At 34.4% G+C, this 26,031-nt stretch overlaps 4 protein-coding genes across 4 annotated transcripts; 2 read left to right on the top strand and 2 right to left on the bottom strand.

The window, feature by feature from the left end:
• The first annotated feature begins 834 nt into the window (after positions 1-834).
• Positions 835-4,744, top strand: LOC18029753 (H/ACA ribonucleoprotein complex non-core subunit NAF1). Its single transcript, XM_024149901.1, is given in 6 exon segments — positions 835-1,334; positions 2,170-2,241; positions 2,243-2,368; positions 3,382-3,459; positions 3,549-3,921; positions 3,924-4,744. Coding segments are annotated over 6 exon segments (1,821 nt in total). The 5' UTR covers positions 835-983.
• A 486-nt stretch (positions 4,745-5,230) lies between these two features.
• LOC18029752 (COP9 signalosome complex subunit 8) lies at positions 5,231-8,072 on the bottom strand. Its single transcript, XM_006414738.2, has 6 exons — positions 7,861-8,072; positions 7,482-7,634; positions 7,300-7,379; positions 6,480-6,661; positions 5,807-5,914; positions 5,231-5,551 (listed from the first exon to the last, which is right to left on the bottom strand). Exons 1-6 carry the CDS (start codon positions 8,053-8,055, stop codon positions 5,412-5,414), a joined length of 858 nt encoding a protein of 285 aa, XP_006414801.1. The 5' UTR covers positions 8,056-8,072; the 3' UTR covers positions 5,231-5,411.
• A 4,531-nt stretch (positions 8,073-12,603) lies between these two features.
• On the top strand, positions 12,604-16,045 carry LOC112082048. Its single transcript, XM_024149138.1, has 4 exons — positions 12,604-13,252; positions 13,482-13,652; positions 14,151-15,791; positions 15,951-16,045. Exons 1-4 carry the CDS (start codon positions 12,604-12,606, stop codon positions 16,043-16,045), a joined length of 2,556 nt encoding a protein of 851 aa, XP_024004906.1.
• Positions 16,046-23,564: 7,519 nt separating this feature from the next.
• Positions 23,565-24,320, bottom strand: LOC112082047. The gene has a single exon (XM_024149136.1). It carries the CDS (start codon positions 24,318-24,320, stop codon positions 23,565-23,567), a length of 756 nt encoding a protein of 251 aa, XP_024004904.1.
• Between the last annotated feature and the right edge of the window lie 1,711 nt (positions 24,321-26,031).

The raw sequence follows: 26,031 nt of genomic DNA, 5'->3' as shown, positions 1-26,031 counted from the left end.
GCCTTATATTCGGTTTATGCGATTGGAACGTTCCCACTTCACATGAACTGCCTTATACTCATAAGTGCTGGTATCTGTAGGAGAAGTAGGTTGTTCCATCCTTAACGCAAGGTCAAGATCCATACACTCAAGAACAATCTTAACTTTACTTTTCCATTTCTTGTAGTTGGAACCGGTAAGTGTTGGAATTGAACTTAAGTTTGCAAATACTGCAGTAAAAATTGCTGCAAAATTAAACAATTTTTATTACTAATTTACTATTAAACCGAATTAATCAATAATAACTAAACGATTGTACAACCCATCTTAAGATAGAAAGTGCAATATTAATATCAAGTCTTTGGACAGTAATATTAACTGCTAGTGATACTCTTGTTGCAACAATCAAACACTGACAATAATGCATGATAAATAATAAACCTATCTTTGGATCGATCTATCATTCATATGGTTATTCCAAATAATCGTCACATGTTTATCATCACATGTATGTATGTAATTTGGTCAAATACAACCCTACTTTTTGGTCGATTTAATATTCGCATGAATTCATCACATAAGAATCAATAAAAAATGACATTGTAATGGTTAAATAAGATAAAAATGTCTTTTTGCAGCTGAAACTCATGTTGCGAAAACACGTAAGCGAAACACTGTGAAACTCGCTAAAAACACGACACATCAGCAAATTACTACACAAATAAGTAGATAGATTAAGTTTTTGTTGTAAAAAGAAGTGGTAAACGTCCCACTCCCACATCGACAAAAGAGAGTGAATGTCATGTTCAACATGTTCTATAAATAGTGATACACTCTTAGTAATAAAATATTGAGAACACTTATGCTATAGGGCTTCGAAAAACCCATTTATAGTTTAATAATTTTCTAATTAATCGCTACTTGGGCTGATTAATCCTGGATGAAGTCGATTGGAGTGAGCGTCTGGGTCGACGATTGAGGCAGAGTCCAAAATTTGTGATGACATGTATGCAATTTCTAACGGAGTAGTTGAACCAGCTGAAAAAGAGTCAGAGCTTGTTGTTTCTGATAACGCTAGGCTAATGGAAGGTGAGACTGTGCTTCTTGCTTGTGCCACCATGAATTTGGATGAGTTAGAGTTGAAGAAAACAGAGGGTTTGGCTCCTTTTATTGAAGTGGCGTTAGAGAAGGTTCGTTTGACTATGTGTGATGATGAGAAAACTGATGGGGCTAAAGGGAAAACTAGTGATAGTAGTAGCAGTGAAGAAGAGGATAATGACGAGGACGAGAGTGATGATAAGGACGAGAGCGAAGAGGAGGAAAATAAAAAGGAAAAGAAACTTGACGATCAAATGGTCATGGGGAAATAGGATGATATGGTAGGGCAAGGATTCTTGGGTTCACCCCTAAGAGTGAATTCATTCATTATCCCCTTTTATTTAAACCAATTAGAATCTGCCATGTAATATTATTTTTAAAGAAAAATAAAAATTTAAAATTAAAAGATTAAATACTCAATTAAATATTTTGATAATATATATATAACAAATAATATATATAAAGATTAGAATTTAGGATTGAGTTTTTATTTTAATTTTTTAAAGGTTTATAGATTATGATTTAGAGTATAAAAATTAAAATTTAGAGATTAGGGTTTAAAATTTCGAAAATAAAATAAATAATTATATAAATATTAAAAAATATTTATATATAATTTAATATTATGCTTGGGTTTACTATTTCCAATTTAGGTTTTAATTTTTCTTTATTTAAAATTCCAAAAATAAAACAAATAATTATATAAAAATATTTTTTTATTAAAACTAATTCTACATAAATTTCAATATTATGCTTGGGTTCACTATTTCTAAATTAGAATTTAGTTTTTTCCATTAAAAAAATAATTTAATATTATGTTTGGGTTCACTATTTCCAATTTAGAGTTTAGTTTTTTTATTTTTAAATTTCGAAAATAAAACAAATAATTATGTAAAATATATTTTTATTAAAAATAATTCTACATAAACTTTAATATTATGTTTGGGTTTAATATTTCCAAATTAGGCTTTAGTTTTTTCTTATTTAAAAAAATATATTTAAAATGTGCTATTTTGGTAAGTTATTTTAAGTGATTTTATTATATGGTAGATTATCATTGGTTAAAATGAGAGGGGTGACATTCACCCCTAGGGGTGAACCCAAGAATTGTTCGTGGCAGGGAAACTTAAAGAGGGTGAGATAGAGAGTGAAGATGAGGATGACAATTGACGATAATGATGATTCAGATGATGATGATGAAGTGAATGAGATGATTGCTTGGAGCAATGATGAGGATGAGGACGTCGGTTTGCAAACCAAAAAACCTATAAGGTCAAAGAATAAGCTCAAGGTACCCATGCTTCAGCTTTTTTACATTTATAGCTATTAGTAGTAGTTTTTTTTTTGTTTGGAAAATCTAAGCCGTAGGGTAACTGTTTCTAACTCCAATGCCCAAGCTTTGTTAACTTGAAATAAGTCCGCGATCCATTGTTTTTGTAGAGTAAGAAGTGCAATCCATTATTTTATTCGTAGAGTAATTATTTAAAACTGCAACAAAAAAGCTATTATAAAACCTTTATAAATCAATATTAAAAAATTAATAATTACTATAAAATATGAAATTTTATTGGTAAGTCGAACAAATGTAAAAATTTATCAAATTTGATAAGATAATAAGACAATAATTTTTTGAAAATTCATATGTAAATATATGGTCCCAACAAAAACATAAATTAATAATTACATAAATTTTAATAAATACATATATATATAATATACTAAAATATTACTAATGTATTTGTTTTTATTTAAAATAGAAATCTTTTTGGATCTCATCTCTTTAATTATTATATCAGTAGCTCCTATTGTTGTTTTATGATATGTATTCATAATTTATAATAATTTTTATATAATAATTAATTTTTTACTTATAAATATATTCAAATGTATTTTAGTAGTATATTTAATTTTATTATTAATAATATAGATAATACCATCATTTTAAAAAAAAATTACAACTTATAAAATTATATAATTTTACATGACTAATCCAATATGCTATCAAAAACTATTCCGTTGTGATACTTATGATTGTTAAGCATAATTTACATTAAAAGATTTTTTAAAATTTTAATTATAAGATTATTCGAAAAATTTATTTAAAATTTTAAATATAACATTATTTGAAATAATTATTTTCAAAAATCATATGTGAGAACCAAATATTTTCTATAAATTAATAATTATTAATTTATAGATAAATTAATATCACGATTAATTAATAAAATATTATGATTCAATATTATTAATTTATAGATGTTGAGTAAATTATGAAAGTTTATTTTTTGTTTTTAACCTTTGCAGGAGCTTCCTCCAGTTCCAGATGTGGATGTCACATTAGAACCGCATCATGTCACGCTTCCTGTTGGAGTTGTTCTTTCGGTATCATAACCTCTACTTGAATGCTAGTGTTTCTCTGTTTGTTATTTTGGCAATCCGCTGCCAATTGTATATGATTTGTGATATTACAGGTACTGAGCACACAACTAGTAGTTGAGAGGATGGAAAAGCATAGTCCTCTGACTGAAGGTTCTATCTTATGGATAACTGAAAGAAGAACGCCACTGGGACTTGTGGATGAGATCTTTGGACCTGTAAAGTGCCCTTACTACATTGTGAGGTTCAATTCAAAGAGCGAAGTGCCAGAGGGGATTATTCAAGGTACACATGTCTCATTCGTCGCCGATTACGCTCAACATATTCTCAATATCAAGGAACTGGAAAAGAAAGGTTACGATGAATCTGGAGATAACGACGAGGAGATATCAGAAGACTCAGATGATGAAAAAGAAGCCGAGTACAGAAGAATGCAAAAGATGGAAAAGAGAGGGATGGGGAATGGCCAAAAAACGGCAACACAAGAAATAAGAAGAAGAAAAACCGAGATCACGGAAGGCCTACAAGCAGTTACTCAGGGGAATGGACAGAAAACCATGGAACTAGTTCTTTATCGTCAAACTGTTCTGATCCTCAGAGGGGTGGTCCGGTTTCGAATCATCAGCCACATCCTCAAATGGATGGTTTTTCTCCTAACGGTGGAGCATGGAGACCCCAGAGTAACCACCAGAACCCATATCCCAATCTAGCTCAAATGCAGATACCCTTGATGGCAATGCAAAACCAAAATCAGATGATGTTCCAACCTCAGTTCAATGGTGGCCAGATGTCCATGCCAACTGGACCGGGGGGCTTAAACTTCTTTCCAGGACAGGCTTCAACGCCATGGCCTGCAATAGTTGGTCAGAACTGTTTCAACCAACAACCGTTTGGGATGGGTCGCGGTATACAGCTTCCGCAATTACCGAATGAGCTGAATTTTAACCTGTTCACTTCCCAAAGTTTTCAAGTGCACCAGTCGCATTCCCAAATACACTAGCCACAATCTCCAATGAACCCACAGTTCCAACCCCACCCACAGTACCACATGCTGAACCATAGTCCACAGTCTCCAATGAACCCTCAATTCCAAATGCAACCACAATCTGAAACTCGTCCACAGTCTCAAGTCCCGCAGTCACCAACTAATCCGCAGTCCCCTGTGCGACCACAGTCTCAGGGTTTTAGCACCGGGCAGTCTTTTGAACGGGGAAGGGGTCATCGTGGTAGGGGTAGGGGCCGGGGTCGCTTTGGACGTGGGCGAGGTCGTGGTCGGCAACAGTCTGGATGAAACTGTTTTGGTTAGGCATTTTGATGTGTGTCAAAAGAAAGTTTTATTTACTTTTGTATGCCAATTGTTTTGGTAAATCAAACAACTCATCAGCTATGATCTATGATCTTCTTTTTTATAGTGTCTTTTCCTAATGTGATTGGCCACGTCCTTTGAACATTCGTTTTGAAGAAATTAATGAATTATATTTCATTAAGATTTTGTGTTGTCGGATATTACCCACTGTTAGACAAAGTTTTTAAAACTTATACTGTTCTGTCACGTACAAAACCGGTGGATGAGAAAATGTCTTTGTGGCTTGAGAAGAGTGAACCCACACGGCAATGTATAGAAGAAAGAAGCTAAAATAACATTTCGGTCTGTTTTTATATTCTTCTCATCACATCTCGCCCTCCACACCCATCAACCGAACCATTGTGTTATAAAAAAAAACCTAATTATCAGATTTTCGATTGTGCATTTGTAGATGTTATCGATTGTTAAGCATGCGGAAAACAAATCCTAATATCATGTAGTGCATTAGTACCCATCAGTAATCAAAACCTTAGGGGTAACAAGACAAAAATAACCAAAAACTAAACGACTCTCCTCGAAACAGAAGTTTGTTTGGTGTTTTAGTTTTTTTCACTATCTGAAACCCTTTAATGAGAGAGATTGGTCTCTTACTTTAGTGCTCAAGGTGGAACACATACTCTGTCAAACGTTGAAGCTTCGATGAATCCACCTTTTGCTCTCTTTTAACAGCTTGCTTCTTAACGGTCACCATTTGAGAAGTTGCATCCACTATCCATCCATTCTCTACAACATCTGTGTATATATCCAGCAAAAGTTAACATTTTTTTATCAATAATTAAGTTAGGAGGTTGCATACAAAACACTAAGCTAAGACATCGCTGCGGAAACCTCTTTTAAAGAATTCTTCAAAAGTAGATAAATTAGTATTGTCTCAAAGGATAACTGTATTGATATTATTGACTAAATTCATAAAAAATCTAAGACTTTTGATGTGGCAGAAGACAGTTAATCTTTGAAAGCAATAGGAATTTGCTGAAAGAAGCTTACAAGTTGTGGCATCATTCTCCGTCATCCCTAGGAAAAGGGCCACATCAGAGATGGTAATTGTGGAGTAGGCAGACAACAAAAGCTGAAACATCCTTTTGGTGTAAAGATCTGCAACAAAACACCAACACAAGAAATTGCGTTGGGTGATGATGGAAATACAAAGTTTAACTAATGTGACTAGGCGCAATTAAGGGTCAGGTGTTGAACAATGGATAAGGATATGGAAAAAGCTACCACTTTGCACAGTACTGTTCAATATGTTTTTAGCATCTAATTGGGAATTTGTCTACTTTCTATCCTACTGAGCTAGTACCTCTCTACCAGTTCGATCATAGAAGCAGCTACGGTTTTAATCAAAAAAACGATAAGACACCTACACTGATAAAATAGTATTCAAATTCATGTTCAGAATGTTCAATGGTGACATGCGAGTTGGTTTTATATAAGAGCATAACACAAAACCTAAAGTAAGGTTCCCAAGATAACATGCTAGCACAGTTATGGCTCTCAATATGCAGATCAAAGCTTGAAACCTAATGAGGAAAAAGAAAGAAAGAAAAAAACCACCAACTTTACATGCTTTTATATATACTGCAGCTGCGTAAGCTGTCAGCAAGCTTAATTCAGGAAACCATTCCATCATAGCTAATGGTATGTAACACAGAAAGTTTACCTGAGAATGCAGCAACCATATCTTTGGCTTCTTGACTCCAATCATAACCCCGAATAGCTTCGTATACACCTGCATAGTCACGCGTCCACAGCTTCTGCCCAATCCTCCAAGCAGCGACAACTTCAGGCTTGCTCTCCTTGATAGCTGTAGGTATTGTTTTCCAGAGGAAACGGGCGCTATCACTGCAGTATTTTCATTCCAGATTTAGCCAAACAAACACAACACACATCAAAAGTAATTTCTAAATGGGCCATGTACAAGTCAAGAACAATAAAATCGCAATTCTCTAGTTTCAATATATTATGCTCGCCACTAAGACACAAACGCAAAATTGTTAAAAGGATTTCTACAACTATTAACTTGTATCAAACTAAGTGGATATAAACAAGGCAATATTTCATTCCAGATTTAGCCAAACAAGCACAACACACATCAAAAGCGATTTTAAAAAGGTCAATATCGTAGTCAAGAACGGTAGAACCATAACACATTAACACTCTAGTTTCAATATACCAACACTCGCTTTAAAGACACAAACACGAAACTGTTAAACGGATTTCTACACGTATCAACCTTATCAACATCTGATTTCTCTTCTTAGAGGATACAAACAAGGCAATGTGAAAAGCAGAACTATAGACCTTAAAAAGATCCCCAAGAACGCAAATCAATGCCCTTTACTGGATGAATACAAATTGTCATCTTATAAGAGGAATTGTAATTTCAATCGAAGCAGTAACAACAATTCGGAAGCGCTAAAATCCGCAGGAATTCAATGAAAACAGCTCAAAAACCCTTCAAAGGGGAAATTTCAACTCACCAATCGTCAACGTAAAAGTAACCCAGAAGATGGATTGCGTAAGGCCAGTCATCATGGAAAGAGATTCCTTCGGAAGCAACCTATTGATTTAAGAGCAAACAAAAAGCGAACGATTATCCCCACAAACTCTACAAAACCCTAGCGAATACCAGAAACAATGATAGGGAGAGATATTTAGGGACCTGAAGCATAAGATTATCGCATATATCGGCGATTCTATCATAGGATTTGGCGGCCAAAGCTTCCGTAACAGTAGAGAGATCCATGGCTAGTTCGTTTCTCGTACTACTCCCAGAGCTTAGCGAAGAAGATGACGATCGTTCTCTCTCAGAGGACTGTAGACGGAAAAAAAAATTTCTATGAGATTCTATTTTAAAACCTTTTCGATACGGTTTACTTTAACCGAACGTAACCAAACTTAAACCGTACGAAAATAAATTTTGAATCAAAACCCCGAGGAAAACATGTATTGGGATATTCTGAAATTGGAAGTAGATCGATGGAATGGGACTTAATTTTGGAAAGAATGTAGTTATTAACAAAAAAAAAAAATTGACTTACATCATCATTTTCTTGAATGAGTTGGTAAATGAGGCGGTTGTTGTTGATAATCATATTGATTGCAATTTGTTCTTCTATATCCATTGCTTCATTTTCATTCATTAACCATTCATCAAATTCAGATGAATTTGAAGAAGAAGAAGAAGAGGAACTTCCAATACCAAATGAAGATGGATTTCCACTATTAAAATTCATTTTTAATTAAGTGGAAATGATTGTGATGCTTTTCTAACATATATATATCTATATGTGTACTTTTATAGATAAAAAGTTAAGAAGATAAGAAAATCTCTGGACATTAATCTACACTATTCATTAGATTTCAGTAATTCTGAACCATTAGATTAAAATCTTATCCAACCTATCTAACTTATCCAGTTATTTAATAATATTTCTGAGTTTTTGATCTACATCATTCACTAGATCTCACACATTATTAACACTGGATTAAAATCTTATCCAACATATATTATCTATATACTATGAGAGAAGGTATTGATTTATTTTGCTTTGAAAGTGAATATGTTTTAGATTTTTAGGTAAAATTATCAATTTTTTTTTGTATAATCATTGCTTTTATTCAGTTTTATAAATCTAGTAATCTCTTTTATTCATTGCTTTTTTTAGTTTTTTTCTCCAAATTTCGAGTTCCTTGATCTAAATTTTGATCTAGAGATAATTTTTAACTTTTTCAATATATATTTTTATTTTTTTATGATTTTGGTAACCTTTTTCATCTATTATCTTCTTGAATTTTTTCATCAAAATTCTGACTATTAACAATTTTAACTTTCTCAATTTATCATTTTTATATTTTGTACTACATTTCATTCAATCTATCTTTCCAGCATGTACCTTCAAAACTGTTGACATACATATTAAATTTTTTACTTTTTTTATTTTCTCTCTATTTTTGATATCTTGATATTTTCTTGATTCTTTATTGATTTTTTATGTTATAGTTTTATTGTTCTTATTTATTATTCTTCAGTTGTTTGTTTTTTAAAAACATATTATTTTCAGTTTTAGCTTTCAATCCATCTTTCTAACCACTACCTTTTTTTTAAATTTATTTGTTGCAATATTCTTTTCTTTTTTTCTTTTCAACCATTTTCTCTAATTTTGATATTCTCTTTACTTCTCATTTTTGTGATTTTATAGTTTTTGTTTTTTTGTTATAGTTGCTTGAAAATATTTTAACTATTAATTGTACTTTAAGTCTCAAAATCTTTTTTTAATGATTGAATTATATTTGTTAGTTCAAAGATGAGGATTAAATTACACAAAAAAAAAGAAAACAATACTATATCTTAATAAATTTGAATTTCTTTATCCAAATTTTGAGTTTCTTGATCTAAATTTTGATCTAGAGATAATTTTTAACTTTCTCAATATATAATTTTTTTTTATGATTTTGGTAACCTTTTTCATCTATTATCTTTTTGAGTTTTTTTTTTATCAAAATCTTGACTATTAACAATTTTAACTTTCTTGATTTATTATTTTTTATATTTTTATTACATATATTTCATTCAATCCATCTTTCCAATCGTACATTCAATATTGTTGCCATACATATTATTTTTTTAACTTTTTCTTTTTATTTTCTCTTTTTTTTATATATCTTGATATTTTTTTGATTCTTTATTGATTTTTTATATTATAGTTTTATTGTTCTTATTTGTTATTCTTCCGTTTTTTGTTTTTTTTTTAACATATTGTTTTCAATTTTAGCTTTCAATCCATCTTTCTAACCAGTACCTTTAAATTTTTTTAAATTTATTTGTTGCAATATTCTTTTCTTTTTTTTTCTTTTCAATCATTTTTCTCTAATTTTGATATTCTATTTACTTCTCATTTTTTGTGGTTTTATAGTTTTTATTTGTTGTTATAGTTGCTTAAAAATATTATCAACTATTATTTTTATTTTTAGTCTCAATACCTTTTTTAATGGAATTATATTTGTTAGTTCAAAGATGGGATTAAATTACACAAAAAATAAAATGAGAAAGCAATTACTATACTTTAATAAATTTGAATTTCATTTATTCTAAATTTATGTTCAAAGTATTTTAAAGTAACATAGTTAAATGTAAATTAATTAGTTTATATATATTTCTAATTTTAATGGATTTTCTTTTAATTTAAATATTTTTTTTAGTAAATGCTGATGTAGATATTTTTGGAAGCTGACTTGTAAAAAACATTAACCAATAATGAAGCGCTAATGTGTCGATCTGGAGAGCCTCCTTCACTTATTATATATAAGAATAAAGTTATCATGTATACATAATAGAATTTAAGCAATAAAAAATTATACCTTCTACCAACTCTTTCCATCCTAAAAAAATATAAAAGAAAATATAAAATTATCATTCAGTCAACATGAAAATGAATTACTATGTACATTGAAGAAAGAAGAAAGAAAACGAAAAATAGTGGGTCTCTACGTATTCTCTGATGAAGGCGATTTTTTGGGCGATTTTCGAATTGCTCTATCAAATCGAATTGTTCCTGCATTTGGGAACGATTTTTTCTGCAAATGATGGCGTAGTGGGTGGTAATCCAGATCCGCTATGATGAAATCGTGGGTGGTAACCGCCGAAGAACTTTTCTATATATTCTGATTTTCACGAACCTTCATTTGTGTCTCAAATCTGCAATCACTTACCATTATTTCTCTTGTTTCTTATCTCTTTGGTCTCTAATTCATTCAATGGCGGAAAATTTGAGGAGAGCAATCCAAGATATCAACTTGGGTGCCGACGATGAACCAGTTCTCTTACCGGTGGAGGCATGTCAAGCAGCGGCAAGGGTGAACCAATTTTCGTTAATTGGTCGGGCGCTGCTTCCAAGGAAGCAAAATGTCCGATCGATTGTTGCAGCACTTCCACGCAATTGGGGCCTTGCCGGAATCATTTCTGGCCGAGTGGTGGAACGAAGGCGGTTCCAGTTTGTGTTTCCAAATGAGGAATTGATGCAGTCAATTCTCAACCGTGGCCCTTGGGCATTTAATGATCGAATGTTGATCATTCAAAGGTGGACTCCAGAACAGAATGATCTGGATTTGAACTACATCCCATTCTGGGTTCAAATCCGAGGGATTCCGTTGCAATACCTGTCGACGACCGTTATCAGGCACATTGCAGACAGGCTCAGCCATGTGGTGGCGGTGGATTTCAACCCGGAGTTGGCCGCAGCGGTGGAGTTCGTGCGAGTGAAAATCAATTGGAATGTTGATTTACCATTGAAGTTCCAAAAAAATTTCCAATTTACTCCAGGTGTCAACATTCTCCTACGATTTTATTATGAAAGGCTTCGGGGCTTCTATGACATTTGTGGACTGCTAACGCATGATTCTGGAGATTGTGTTCATCAAGAGCCCAACCCGGATGAACCACATGAGGATGACGGGAATGCGGATGATATGAATGAAGATGGTCAGGGGAATCCACAAGAGCAACCTGAACACCAACATGAAGGTGATGCAGAAGTAGATGATGTTGCAATGGAGGGCCAGAATGCTGAGGAACCAGATGACAATGAGAATCCAGATGACGAGTACTTACCATTCAATGATGAAAATTTCCACACCACATTGGCGGATTTTGTACGGGAGCGTACAAAATTTGTGGGTCCAAATGCAAAGAAGTGTAAAGAAGACTTCATAGCAAATCTGTTCACCAATCAATCCCAAGAAGAAACAAATGAAACCGCTGCTGAGAGTTCCAGGGCACAAGAAAGCCTAAATCAAAACCACAATCCGACTACGGTAGATGAAGGTCCTCATGATGAAGCGAATGCATCGGTGGATGCTGATGGTGATGTGGAAAGCCTTGACGATTATGAGAGAGCCATGATCCCTCTCCGAGGTCTTAAAGAAGTCATGCGCAGGCATCGTTTTGTGGAAAATCTCTTAGCAGATTGCATAACCACCACTCCTAAAACACCAGAGATAATGAATGAAGCGGGTCAAACTGTAGAAGATGTGATGGAGGAATGGTCTACAATTGGGTCGGTGATGCAATATGGGAGTTTTCTGGAGAGTGGGTTCACCTCTCAGTCAGAGGATGGATCGGCACAGCCACTAAACAAAGGTGCAGGTAAAAGAATCTTCACTAGTGATATAATTCTTGATGGTATGGATTCTGCTGATGCTACTCAGACTCCCAAGAGGCTCCGAGTGGAAGATGAAGCTGTGGACAAACATATCCAAGAGGAAGGCCACCAGATTCGGGAGGAGAATGCTTTGAGAAAGCTGCAAGCTGACTACAGCAACTGTATCGAGGACCTATTCGACACTTCACTTCTCGGAGGCGCGGTGGGCCCGAATCCACCAGAAGTCCCATGAGAGTAGAAGTTTGGAACTGTCGAGGCTTGGGACAGCGCCTGACAGTTCGACGTCTTCAAGAGATGCAGAGGCTGTATCTTCCGGACTTGTTGTTCCTGGTGGAAACAAAACAAAACAATGATTATGTAAGAGATATAGGATCTCTATTAGGATATGATGCTATGCAGATAGTTGCGCCTGATGGCCTTAGTGGTGGATTAGTAGTTTTCTGGAAAAGTTATCTTTCTGTTTATTGTATTTCCGCAGATGCAAGGCTTGTAGACTTATCTATTGAATTCAAATCTTTTAAGTTTTACTTGTCTTGTATTTACGGATATCCAATTCCCAGACTAAGACACTATCTTTGGGAAAAGCTACAGCGCATATCAATAGCAAGAACAGGACCGTGGATGATGTGTGGGGATTTTAATGAGATCCTCACACCTTCGGAAAAGAAAGGTGGACGAGTAAGAAATGCAAGTAGCTGCCTTGGTTTCAAGACGATGATGCAGGTATGTGGTATGACTGATTTGAAATCATCTGGTAATCCATTTAGTTGGGTAGGGAAGCGGAGAAATGAGGTGGTCGAATGTTGTCTGGATAGAGTGTTAGTCAATTCGGAGTGGAATAATGCTTACCCTGCTTCACAAATGGAATTTCTTGATTTAGCTGAATCTGATCATAGGCCTATGATCATTAATATTGAATATGAAGAAAAGCAGCGACAAGGTCTGTTTCAATATGATAAACGTTTATATCATAATGACGATTTCAAAGATACAGTCACAACTTCTTGGCAGACTCGTATGAGACAAACTAATCAATTTTCTGCGAAGTTGGTTAAGTGCAGGTCTGCTATGGCGAAATGGAAGAGGAGAAATAGGACGAATGCAGCTGAGAGAATCCAAATGCTGCGTACTCAGATTGATGAAAAATTGCGAGATGCTTCAATCCAGGTATCAGAAATTCATCGTTTAAAGAAAGAACTTGGTGACGCCTATTATGATGAAGAACAATTTTGGAAACTGAAAAGCAGGAACAAATGGTTACAAGCTGGGGATCGTAACACTAAATTCTATCATGGTGGCGACGAAAGCTAGAAGATTTAGAAATTGTATCAGGCATGTTGAGGACAATCAAGGTATTATCCACAAGAAGGATGAAGCTATAGCTAAGGTTGCTGAAGAATACTTTCACCAAATGTTTACCACGTCTAATACAGCTTCTGTTAGTGAAGTTTTTCCAGAGATAGTACAAACTGTCACTTCTGATATGAATTCTTTTTTAACAGCGCCTATTACAGATAATGAAGTCAAAGAGGCGGTATTTCAAATGGGACCTGACAAAGCACCAGGCGCAGATGGATTCACAGCCGCTTTCTATCAACAATTTTGGGAACAGATTGGAGGAGATGTATGTCATATGGTTAAAGGATTTTTTGAAACAAATGAGATGGAACCAGGTATGAACCATACACAGATTTTCCTTCTTCCCAAAATTACTGATGCTATGGTTATGAGTGACTACAGACCAATAAGTCTATGCACTGTGAGTTATAAAATTATTTCGAAGATCCTGGTATTGCGGTTAAAACGATGTCTAGGCAACCTCATCTCGGAATCACAGGCAGCATTTGTTCCAGGTAGAAATATTCAGGACAATATACTAGTTGCCCATGAACTTTTGCATGCTATCAAATCAAAAAAAGATTGTGCTGAATCCTATCTAGCTGTTAAGACTGACATTAGCAAAGCATATGATAGAGTGGAATGGGGTTTCTTAGAAACGGTAATGAGAAAAATGGGGTTTGCTGATCGTTGGATAGGTTGGATCATGAGTTGTGTCACAACAGTTTCCTATTCAGTTTTAATTAACGGATCAGCGTATGGCAATTTTAAACCTACCAGAGGCATTAGACAAGGTGACCCTTTATCACCATATTTGTTTTTGATATGTGCAGAAGTATTAAGCCAGACGCTGAGTAAGGCCGAGAGAATGAAAAAGTTCCAAGGTATGAAATTAGCAAGGAATTGTCCAACGGTTACACATCTACTGTTTGCTGACGACTCTCTCTTCTTCTGTAGAGCTACTCCATCGGACTGTGGGCAAATTGCAAAAATATTATCTGATTATGAAGCTATCTCTGGACAAAAGGTAAATTTTCAAAAATCGTCAGTTATATTTGGTATGAGGATTAATGAAGAATTCAGAGCTGTGTTACAAGGAATTTTGGGGATCAATAATATAGGTGGTGGTGGTAAATACCTGGGATTACCTGAACAATTTGGACGCAAGAAAAAGGAGCTGTTCCAGTTTGTCATCAAACGGATAGAGGAGAAACTAGGAGGATGGTATAATCAGTTTCTGTCTCCAGCTGGTAAGGAAGTATTAATCAAATCTGTGGCTTTAGCAAAACCAGTTTATGCGATGAATTGCTTCCTTATTCCCAAAACAACATGTGATGACATTAATAGTTTGTTGTCTGAATTTTGGTGGGGCACAGATAATGGAAAGAGGAAGACCTCATGGGTTGCTTGGAAAAGGATATCTTTGCCGAAAAAGGAAGGAGGTATAGGATTTAAAGATTTACACAAATTTAATCTCGCTCTTTTGGCAAAGCAAGCATGGAAGATTTTGACGAACCCAACGTCTCTACTTGCAAGAATTTACAAAGGAAGGTATCATCACTCATCGATGTTCTTAGAATCGATGTGTGGAGTGCAATCATCTTATGGATGGAGATCAATACAAGCAGGAAAAGATCTGCTGAAAAAAGGTTTACGGAAGCTATTAGGTAATGGAAGGGATACATATGTAGATATGGATCATTGGTTACCGGTTTTACCTCCACGTATTATCAACAATGTTACTGGTGTGAATAGACAAAGTTTACATGTCCCAGTGTGTTCGTTATGGCAGGAAGGAAAACGACAATGGGACAATGGGAAATTAGATCTTTTGTTGACACCAGAAGATGCTGATTTAGCACGGACGGTCAATCTGTCACGTTATGCCACTGAGGATAGGTATATATGGCCCTTCACAAAGGATTGTAGATACACAGTTAAATCTGGTTATTGGTTTGCTACACATCATGACCAAGATGATATTATTATGCCTCCTACAGGAGATAAGGAGCTGAAAATGAAGATCTGGAATATCAAGCTTTTACCAAAAATCCAACATTTCTTATGGAGAGCTTTGTCGGGAGCACTACCAACAGCAGAATCACTTATAAAGAGAGGTATACAAGCTGATCCAATCTGCAAGAGATGTTGTTTATATGACGAAACCATAAACCATGTATTATTTGAATGCTCCCAGGCGAAGTCAATTTGGAGATGTGCAAACTATACTCTGTTTGATAATGTTGTACCAAATTTGGAAGAGAATATCAAATTGCTACTGGAAAACCAAGAGAACGTGTCTCTACCTAATCAAGTAAGATTTATTCCTTTTTGGATACTATGGCAAATCTGGAAATCAAGGAACGAATTTCTATTTGAAAAAAGAAATGTCCGTCCAAATGTGGATGCACAAAAAGGTAATCAGAGTGCTACAGAATTCTTGGCTGCTCAAGAGGGTATTGCTCAAAATTCAGGTACGCATCAAAATATAATTGAGGATAGGTCAAGTGAATGGGAACCCCCACCTGAGGGTTGGTTGAAATGTAATTTTGACATTAGCTTACGACCGAATCAAGAGCACATCAGAGTAGGATGGATTATAAGAGATTGTAAAGGATCCTTTCTGAATGCAGGATCAGCAAAGTTACCATTTGTCGCCACATCGTTTCAGGCAGAAGCTGCAGGTTTTCTTCACGTTTTACAAGTAGTCTGGGCACGTGGTTGGTGATATGTGTGGTTCGAAAGTGACAACAAAGAGCTAACGAAGGTTATTAATGCGAAGGAAGATAGCTTAGAGTTGGGAAATGTACTCTATGATATCAGGTACTGGATGCAGAAACTACCACAATGTTCTCTTGATCATGTGAATCGGGAAAGGAATCAAGCTGCAGATTGTCTAGCCAAAAAGGCGTACGAAACGAAGTCTTCATTTTCCTTATTTGATGTACCGCCTGTATGGCTTGTTAATTACTTATATTTTCCGTTTACAGTTTAATCTAATAATAATAAGTTGACAAAAAAAAAAAATGAATTACTATGTTGGTGTATCTAAGAATATCACAAGCCCAATTCATAGCAATAACTAAAATCTGAGAAAATTATAGAATACAATAGAGAAAAATTATAATAAAAAGAAATGAGAGTTGAAACATTAGAAGCAAAATATCACTACATTGTATTGTATATGATGAATCTACTATAATAAAAATAGAAGTTTGAGGCTCCTAAGGGTGTCCACATCAGCTTTCTAATCTTTTTCCTTAAGATGCCACGTCAGCTAATCTCTCCTGTGATGTTAAGAAAAACATTAAAACCAGTTTACAAATAAGCAAGTTCTATTTTAGCAGGTCAGACTAAAAACTAGGCCTGGGCAAAAAACCCGGATCCGAATATCCGAACCGGAACCGAACCAAAATAGAGGTACCGAATCCGAACCGAAATTTTTAAAAATATCCGATGGATCTTAAACTCTTATACTCGAAGAACCGGAACCGAACTAGTACCGAACCGAGAACCGATTGGGTATCCGAATTATCCAAAGTATAATTATATATCCTTCTAAATATTAGTTTTTTTTTATATTTTTGATATTTGGTATATATTTCTGGTTTTACAGATATATTTTTTTTTATTTTTGGGACTTTTGGGTATATTTTTGAGTTTTGATATATATATTTTTGAATTTTTGTTATTAAAAAAGTGTGAGTCGAATTAAAAATTTGAGACAAAAGATCTGGATCCGATTATCCAAACCGAAACCGAACCGAAATAAAGGTACCGAATTCGAACCGAAATTTATAAAAATACCCGATAAATCCTAACTTTCTCTACCCAAAATATCTAGAACCGATTAGTTCCGAACCGAAACCAAACCGAATATCCGAATATCCGAATGGCCAGTCCTACTAAAAACGATTCACCATCTATCTCTTCAGCTTCTCTCATAATATAATCTTCCGTTGCAATGCTTCTCGATGACAAATTGATCTTCTCTCTTTGAATCTTTCTCTACTTCCTTATTTTCAAGACCAATGAGTAGGAGAAACTCGATGAAGATGTGTTCGATCCCTGTTCGCGGACTACAGCGTGTGGATTCTTTGCCGTATAAGTGTTTGATGCCTGTTTGCGATTGTGGATTCGCCGTATAATTTCTTTGAAGCGATGAACACTAACTCGAAGTCCACATCCGCATGTAAAACAATGGGGTATCTGAAAAATTAATATAATTCCTCACGCAGAAGGTGAAGAAGCTAATCGGATTTTCATATTTTGGAATTCGAGCGGAGATCTGGAAGTTTTTGTTCTAAATTGATCCTGTTCCGCTCTCTTCATCGTCCGATCATACCATAAAGCGCCTCTTCCTCTCCCTTTAAGCAGAGTATTAAGTGTATAACAGTCAAATGATTTATTTCTGTGTGTTGCTCTGAATCTCAAAAGAATTGATCTAAGGTTTTAGCAATTGAATTTTTTGGGGAGTTTGATCAAATTATGAACTGTTGTTTCCATATGTATTGCAGGGTCAATGAATTCTCAAAGAGAAAAGACAATGTTAAAATCTATCTCTCTTTCTCATTATGTTTCACCTTTCATGTTTAGTCTTCGTTTTAAGCATGAGTATTATTTTTTAAGAAATGTTTTTAATTGCAGGTCTCTGGAAAGTCATGGGATCATCATCTTTCCTGCTTTAGATTGAGTTAAAGCAGTCGTTTTGGAATTTGGCTTCATTTTGAATGGTGCTAGCTTTGTCTTTAGATTTCTGGTGATTTGCTTAATCACTTTGTGTTTCCATGGCAATGGGTATTCTCCAATGATGGAATTTGGCGTGCAGAGTGACATGTTTTATATCAATGGAGAAAGCCTTCAAGAACCTGTTTAAGCAGCATGTGAAAGTTTGCATTTAAACATTTGTTTAAGCAACATTTTAATAAATTCACATATTGAGTCTTTCTATGTTCAGAGTTCCCATCAAAGCTTACAAGAAATGGTGAGAAGCCCATCGTTAAATTCTATTCTGATCATCTAGAATCTTCTGAATTGGGATATTTAGCATGTTGTAATTTGGATCTTTACAAAGCCGTACGAAAATACAGGTGGATTTGTTGAGATGATGAATGCAAATAATTTTTTTTTTTTTTGGGCGAATGCAAAGAGATCTATGATATGATATCTGAAGACGAGTAGCTGGTCAGTTCTACAGGTTTTTTGCCCTAAGAGAGATTCAAATGATGTTGGAGAGGAGCTTGTGGAGATTCTCAAACGCGAAGTAATGGTTAAGGTAGGTATATATTCTCCTCCTCACTCACTCTACATATATCTTAGGCTCTAGATTACCTTCTGATTATATCTGCAATTCTAATTTACATTATTATTAACAAAGAGTATGAAGAGGTGCTTCCACAAAGATTTAGAGATACGAACCACATTTTTCGAGACACAATGGCTTTAAGAATTGCTGTAGACTGCAGCGGAAGGTGGTCCCATTCGACAAAGGCGAATGGAAAGCGGAGAGCTTGGAGAAAGAGGATGTTGTGATATAGGAGATGAAAATGGTGAAATTATAATACTAAAGAGCCGCCAAAATTTGTTAATTTTGTAAGAATATAAAAAAATTTGGTTCCGCGAATTTGAAATCCATAGGTTTTCTGTAGTAAATCAATTTTATTCATAATTTTATTTCTCAAACACTGAACCTTTTTTTTATATATACGCATATACATATTGTGATACATGGCATTTTGGAAATTTGGTTTTTTGTTAATTTTGTTAGAATGTTGTCGACCAACAGTATGAACATGACAAATTATTTAACAACATTACTAAGCAAAGGTTATTTGTAATAATAACATATACTCTTTCCAGTTTCCAACTTACCAAAAAAATATAATAATAGAAACGAAATACTTATCTAGGTAAAAGGCCGGAAACAAATTAAACTAAAAGGACAACAAACGATTTTTGGATAAATATTATAAAATTTTAATCAGACCAAGAAAAAAAAAGTGTCTACATACAAGCTTCCAGCATAAATTTTAAAACTAGATTACACAAACCAGATTATCTATGAATGGAGCTTAGTCAATTATTACACTACACCGAACCTAAAATGAATACCAAGCGTAAAATTATAAAGTAACAACATAACCAAAAAAATAATATACTATATAGTGTTTAATTATATGTATATCGTATATTATATCAACATAATATGTTGAATAACATATAAAATGTAATAATTGAAATGAAAATAGAAAGATGTGTACCAAAGAGGGAGAGAAAGATTTTGTATTTTATTATGGTATATTTTACAATGGACGAGTACATACTATATATAGAAGAAAATCAGACAAGTATTACTGTAAGAGATAAGTAAATGGGTCCGCAAAGTTTTGACTTTGCAACACTCTCCCTTGGAGTCTATTTGTCATTCTTATCTCTTGTGGTTCATCTTCAGTTGCCTCGTTAAAAACTTTTCTAGAGAAAACCCAGTAAGAAAAACTATAGTAAAGGTAAAAAAAGTACAACCTCACATGCTCCCCCTCGAGTGACTAGAACCGTTTTATAGATCTCGTTGATGACGCAAAGTCCACTACTTGATTTGATATGCTGGCTCATTGATCTAAGCCATACACTTTCTCTACTTGCCTCGTGGAGGGCAATGATTTCAGCATGGTTTGAGGAAGTGGCCATAAGCGTTTGTTTCTGAGAGCGCCATGATATAGCAGTTCCCCCAACTGTGAAAACGTATCCAGTTTGTGACCGGGCTTTGTGAGGATCAGATAGATACCCTGCATCAGCAAAGCCAATCATTTGTCCATCTGAGCTTTTAGGATAAAATAATCCTAAATCAACTGTCCCTTGAAGATAACGAAAAACATGTTTAATTCCGTTCCAATGTCTCTGTGTAGGAGATGAGCTGAATCTAGCCAAAAGGTTAATGGCAAACGATATATCAGGTCGAGTGCAATTTGCGAGATACATAAGAGCTCCAATTGCACTTAAATATGGTACTTCAGGACCGAGTAAGTCTTCATTTTCTTCATGTGGTCGGAAAGGATCCTTTTCAACACTAAGTGATCTAACGACCATAGGAGTACTAAGAGGATTTGCTTTATCCATGTTGAAACGTTTTAACACTCTTTTTGTGTATGTAGATTGATGTACAAATATACCTTTTTGGGAATGCTCGATTTGTAAACCGAGACAATACTTTGTCTGTCCGAGATCTTTCATCTCAAATTCTCCTTTTAAGTAGTTTGATGCTACTTGTATTTCTTCCTTAGTTCCAATAATGTTTAGATCATCAACATATACCGCAATAATTACAAATCTGGATATTGTTTTCTTGATGAAAACACATGGGCATATAGGATTGTTCACGTACCCTTCTTTTGTTAAATGCTCACTGAGACGATTATACCACATGCGTCCAGACTGCTTTAATCCATATAATGATCTTTGCAATTTTATTGCACATAACTCTTTTGGTTTGGAAGTTAATGCTTTTGGCATCTTAAATCCTTCAGGAATTCTCATATAAATATCATTATCTAATGATCCATATAGGTATGCTGTAACGACGTCCATAAGACGCATCTCCAGATTTTCGTGAGCCGCTAGACTCATTAAAAATCTGAATGTGATCGCATCCATAACCGGAGAATACGTTTCCTCATAATCGATCCCAAGTCTTTGAGAAAAGCCCTGAGCTACGAGGCGAGCCTTGTATCTCATAACCTCGTTTTTCTCATTTCGTTTCCGAACGAAAACCCATTTGTATCCCACTGGTCTTACAGATTTTGGTGTGAGTACAATTGGTCCGAATACTTCTCGTTTGTTAAGTGAATCAAGTTCGACTTGAATCGCACTTTTCCATTTTATCCAGTCATGTCTTCTTTGACATTCTAATACAGACTTAGGTTCTGGATCTTCATTCTCTTCTTCTATTTCTTTTGATACAAGGTATGAGAAAACATCATCAACCTCATCCATGTCATTTCGATTCCATATCTTTCCATTATGAATGTAGTTAACAGAAATCTCATGATTTTCTTCGGATTCATAATGTTCGACATTATTTTCTGATTCATGATTTGTTTCTTCTGGAACAGATTCTATCATTTTAGGATCATAATGTTTCTCAACTTCCTTCCGTTTTCTAGGATTTTTGTCTTTGGAACCAAGAGGTCTACCACGCTTCAAACGTGTTCTAGACTCACGTGTATCATCTGCTTTTTCGCGTTCCTGTGGTATTTCTACACGAGCAGGAACATTTTCGGCTGGTATATGTGATTTTGTTACCGTTTTGGTATCCACAAATGCATCAGGTAGTTGATTAGCTATGCTTTATAAATGCATAATTCGTCGAATTTCTAGTTCTGAATGTTTAGAAGGGGAATCAAGGTGTAACAGAGATGGTATACTCCATTTGATATCTCTTTCTATCTTTTTGTTTTCTCCCCCTAGAACCGGGAATACTTCTTCATCAAAATGACAATCTGCCAACCGTGCCGTAAAGACGTCACCAGTTTGCGGTTCTAAGTATCGTATAATTGATGGAGAATCGTAACCAACATATATCCCTAACCTTCTTTGTGGTCCCATCTTTGTGCGTTGTGGTGGTGCTATTGGTACATATACTGCACAACCAAAGATTCTTAGATGAGAAATATTTGGTTCTCGACCGAATGCCAACTGTAATGGGGAATATTTATGATATGCAATTGGCCTTACCCGAATAAGTGCTTCTGCATGCAAAATAGCATGTCCCCATACAGAGGTCGGGAGTTTTGATCTCATGATCAATGGTCTTGCAATAAGTTGCAAACGTTTTATTAATGATTCTGCCAAACCATTTTGTGTGTGAACATGAGCTACAGGATGTTCAACCTCGATTCCAGTTACCATACAATAATCATTAAATGCTTGGGATGTAAATTCATCAGCGTTGTCTAGTCTAACTCTCTTTATTGAATAATCAGGGAATTGAGCTCTTAGTTTGATTATTTGAGTTAAAAATCTCGCAAATGCCACATTTCGAGATGATAATAGACAAACATGTGACCATCTACTTGACGCGTCAATCATTACCATAAAATAGTAGAATGGTCCACATGGTGGATGTATAGGTCCACAAATGTCGCCTTGAATCCGTTCAAAGAATTTTGGTAACTCTTTATCAATTTTTGTTGGCGATGGTCTGATGATCAATTTTCCGAGAGAGCACGCAGCACATGTCATTCCTTTTCCTTGACAAATCTTCTGGATTTTCAATGAATGTCCATGTGAATGTTCTATGATTTTTCGCATCATAGTGGTGCCTGGATGACCAAGATGATCATGCCATAGTGTGAAATCTTCAGAATCTTTCTTGATCACAAGGTTTGATTCTATCACATTTATGTATGTATGATGTAAACCAGAAGGGAGTTCTGGTAACTTTTCTAATACATGCCTTTTTCCCGATTTTTCAGAAGTTATGTACATATATTTCTTCCCATTTTCAGTTGCAGACTGAGTATCAAAACCTTGAAGATTTATATCTTTAAAACTCAACAAATTCCTTTTTGAATTTGGAGAAAATAGTGCATGAGTTATCGAGAACTTTGTTCCATTAGGTAATGCAAAATTAGCTTTACCAGTCCCTTCAATCAGATCTGCAGGACCTGATATTGTGTTGACAACAATTTTTACCGGTCTCAAATCCGAGAAATATCTTCTATGTTTCAGAATGGTGTGTGTTGTTCCACTATTTGGTATACAAATATCTTTAGTATATGTCTTGGATGAAGTTTCGTTTGTATCGTAATCCATTTCTGTAATAAACAAAAATAATTAATAATAATAAAATATTTTTATTAATAAAGCAAATATCATGCAATAATTATACATTAATAAGAAAATATCACACGATAATTATACATAATTAGGTAATGCAAACAACATTAATTATACATTATATTTTACATAAGCGACAATTATTTATGGTACATTCGTTGAAACTTCAAGAGTCACATGGTGGATATTTCAGACTTCTGTGGGGGCGGTTTCATCAAAGTCATCTGCAAAGTCAGACGCATCGAGGTGCGGTGTACCCTCAGAATGTTCCGCAAGATTGACTTCCTTTCCCTTGCCTTTAGCGGATTCTTTGTACAATGTGCATAGATGTGCAGGAGTACGACACACACGAGACCAATGTCCCTTGGTACCGCATCAGAAAAAGTATCCTCTCGCTTCTGTGAGGTACTTCCTTAGTGTTCTTTTCCCTTTGGGGGTTGTTCAGAACGAATCCACTGGAATGACTTCCTATTCTGAGGGCTGTAGTTTCTCCCACGTCCGCGGTAGTTTCGACGGCCACGTCCCCGAAATGCTTTGTTCTCTTTAACTGGATTCTTAACATCCACTGCGTTCGCTTCAGGAAACGCTTTAGATCCAGTGGGTCGTGTCATGTGATTCTTAATAAGGAGCTCGTTATTCTTCTCAGCTATCAAGAGTGCCACAATCAAATCCGAAAATTTGGTATATCCACGCAACCGGTATTGTTGTTGCAGAGTGATGTGGTTTTTATGGAATGTGGTGTATGTTTTCTCAAGCATTTGAGACTCCGTAATGGTTTCACCACAATACCTTAATTTAGCTACAATTCCTAACACTGCAGAATTGTAGTTCATCACTTTGTCAAAGTCTTGAAACCTCAGATTTTGCCACTCATCCCGAGCAAGTGGAAGTGTTATGTCCTTTTGATGATCGAAACGATCCTTAAGGGACTTCCAAAGCTCTTGGGGATCTCTCATGTGTGCGTAATCATAGATGATACTTTCATCTAGGTGTCTTCTAAGGAAGATCACCGATTTCGCCTTTTCTTGGGCCGTTGAGGTATTCTTCTCTTTGATGGTTTCCGTTAAACCCAGAGATTCGAGGTGAAGTTCAACGTTGGTGGTCCAAGATATGTAATTAGCACCAGTGATGTCTAAAGCCGGGAATTGGAGCTTCTCAACGTTTGCCATTAGATTTTCTAAAATAAAATAACAGAAGTAATTATATTAGAAAAATGATTTTTATTAAAATATGCGAGGTGGTGGAATACATAATGAGATTACAAGGAATACAAATGCATAAAAGCCTGAAATAAAAATCATCACATATTCTTCCGGAGAAAATTCTCCAAATAGTAAACTATAAAAAACAACAAGTATATAACCTATTACAAATACTAAAAAGGGATGAACCATTTTTTTTATTTTTTTTATTTTTATTTTTTTTGAAAGAAATGTGATGGGGGAATGAAATATTTGAGTGAAATGAATGATAGATAAGTATATTTATAGATTGTATAATACTGTTCATTAGCCGTTATGTAGCCGTTTGAAAATTTTAAAAATAAAAAAATTATTTTGTTAATGACCGTTGGAAGCAAAGAAAATAAGGTAAAATCAGACTGATAATTTAAATAATAAATATACTAGTTTATATATTTATAAGTATACATTGGTAGTATAAATTTATTTATAATTATAGTAAAAATGTTAATTTAAAGATAAATATATGGTGACCATAACATCTATATTAAACAGTAAATAAATAAATAATGGTGACTTAAGTCATCCTCATCCATATGAGCATGGTAAATAAATGTATGGTGACTGAGTCATCCATATTAAAACAATAAATAAATAAATTATGGTGATTTAAATCATCCATATAATCATAATAATTAAACAGTGCAAGTAAATAAATATATGGTGACAGAATCATCCATATAAAATAAAATAAATTATTTAGGCGGTTTAACCATCTATTATGGTGCGTTAAGCAACCATGATAAAAAACAGTAAATAATGAAAGCAGTAAATAATAATGGGGCGGCAGAGCCGCACTCCAATTATTATAATTATATAATTAAAAATTATAAATTATAGAGGTAGAGTGATCGTGCTGATAACGTGTTTAATTATATCGTATATCGTAAATTATATCAACATAATATGTGAATAACATTAACATAGTTATTTGAATAGAATGTAATAATTGAAATGAAAATAGAGAGATGTGTACCAAAAAGGGAGAGAGAGATTTTGTATTTTATTTTGGTGTATCTTACAATGGACGAGTACATGCTATATATAGAAGAAAATCAGACAAGTATTACTGTAAGAGATAAGTAAATGGGCTCCATCATCAAATTCTTACGCAAAGTTTTGACTTTGCAACATATAGGAAATATTTAAAGAAATCAAAACATGAAAAATAATTGTAATACATGTCCGTGCGTAGCGCGGAATAATCTCTAGTACTATTAATTACACATGATAGAATGCATTAGAGGTTTTCTTGGATCTTGAGACGGTTGGATTTAGGGATAGAGTGCATGTGATCTTCTAAATAATACTAATATTATATTTGAAAAAAAAAATTCAGAAACCAAATGTACGAAATATTAGGTATGGGTACTTCAGGAATAGATATTTCGGGAATCGGGATGGAAAAATACGTGTTTAGGGTTTAGGTGACTGGTTATGCAATCAACCCTACGAATATAGAGATTGCTGCAGTTCTAAAATTTCTTGAATGTAATCACTTATAACTTATAAGGATGAAATAATATTCCCAAAAAGTTTAACTGTAGACCGTTATCAAAGATAAGATTTATTATATTATTTTTTTATAGTTTCAATTTTCTTTCTCTTCCAAAAAATTGATGATATTATACTTTTTTGT

The sequence above is a fragment of the Eutrema salsugineum genome, unplaced genomic scaffold (assembly GCF_000478725.1).
Source record: "Eutrema salsugineum unplaced genomic scaffold, Eutsalg1_0 scaffold_1, whole genome shotgun sequence".
Lineage (NCBI taxonomy): Eukaryota > Viridiplantae > Streptophyta > Magnoliopsida > Brassicales > Brassicaceae > Eutrema > Eutrema salsugineum.
Note: the sequence above shows the minus strand (reverse complement) of the source record. Positions and strands in the feature narration are given on the sequence as shown.

What these genes read in the sequence shown, in the direction of transcription:
- LOC18029752 (XM_006414738.2), bottom strand. Translation starts at nt 8,055, where the DNA reads ATGAATTTTAATAGTGGAAATCCATCTTCATTTGGTATTGGAAGTTCC. An exon ending in TATGGTTGCTGCATTCTCAG is followed by an intron (nt 5,915 to 6,479) that starts GTAAACTTTCTG and finishes GTTTTGTTGCAG; the next exon opens with ATCTTTACACCAAAAGGATG. An exon ending in GGAGAATGATGCCACAACTT is followed by an intron (nt 5,552 to 5,806) that starts GTAAGCTTCTTT and finishes ATATATACACAG; the next exon opens with ATGTTGTAGAGAATGGATGG.
- LOC112082048 (XM_024149138.1), top strand. Translation starts at nt 12,604, where the DNA reads ATGTGTGGGGATTTTAATGAGATCCTCACACCTTCGGAAAAGAAAGGT. An exon ending in ATGGTTACAAGCTGGGGATC is followed by an intron (nt 13,253 to 13,481) that starts GTAACACTAAAT and finishes CTTTTTTAACAG; the next exon opens with CGCCTATTACAGATAATGAA. An exon ending in GGGTATTGCTCAAAATTCAG is followed by an intron (nt 15,792 to 15,950) that starts GTACGCATCAAA and finishes TTCTGAATGCAG; the next exon opens with GATCAGCAAAGTTACCATTT.
- LOC112082047 (XM_024149136.1), bottom strand. Translation starts at nt 24,320, where the DNA reads ATGGCAAACGTTGAGAAGCTCCAATTCCCGGCTTTAGACATCACTGGT.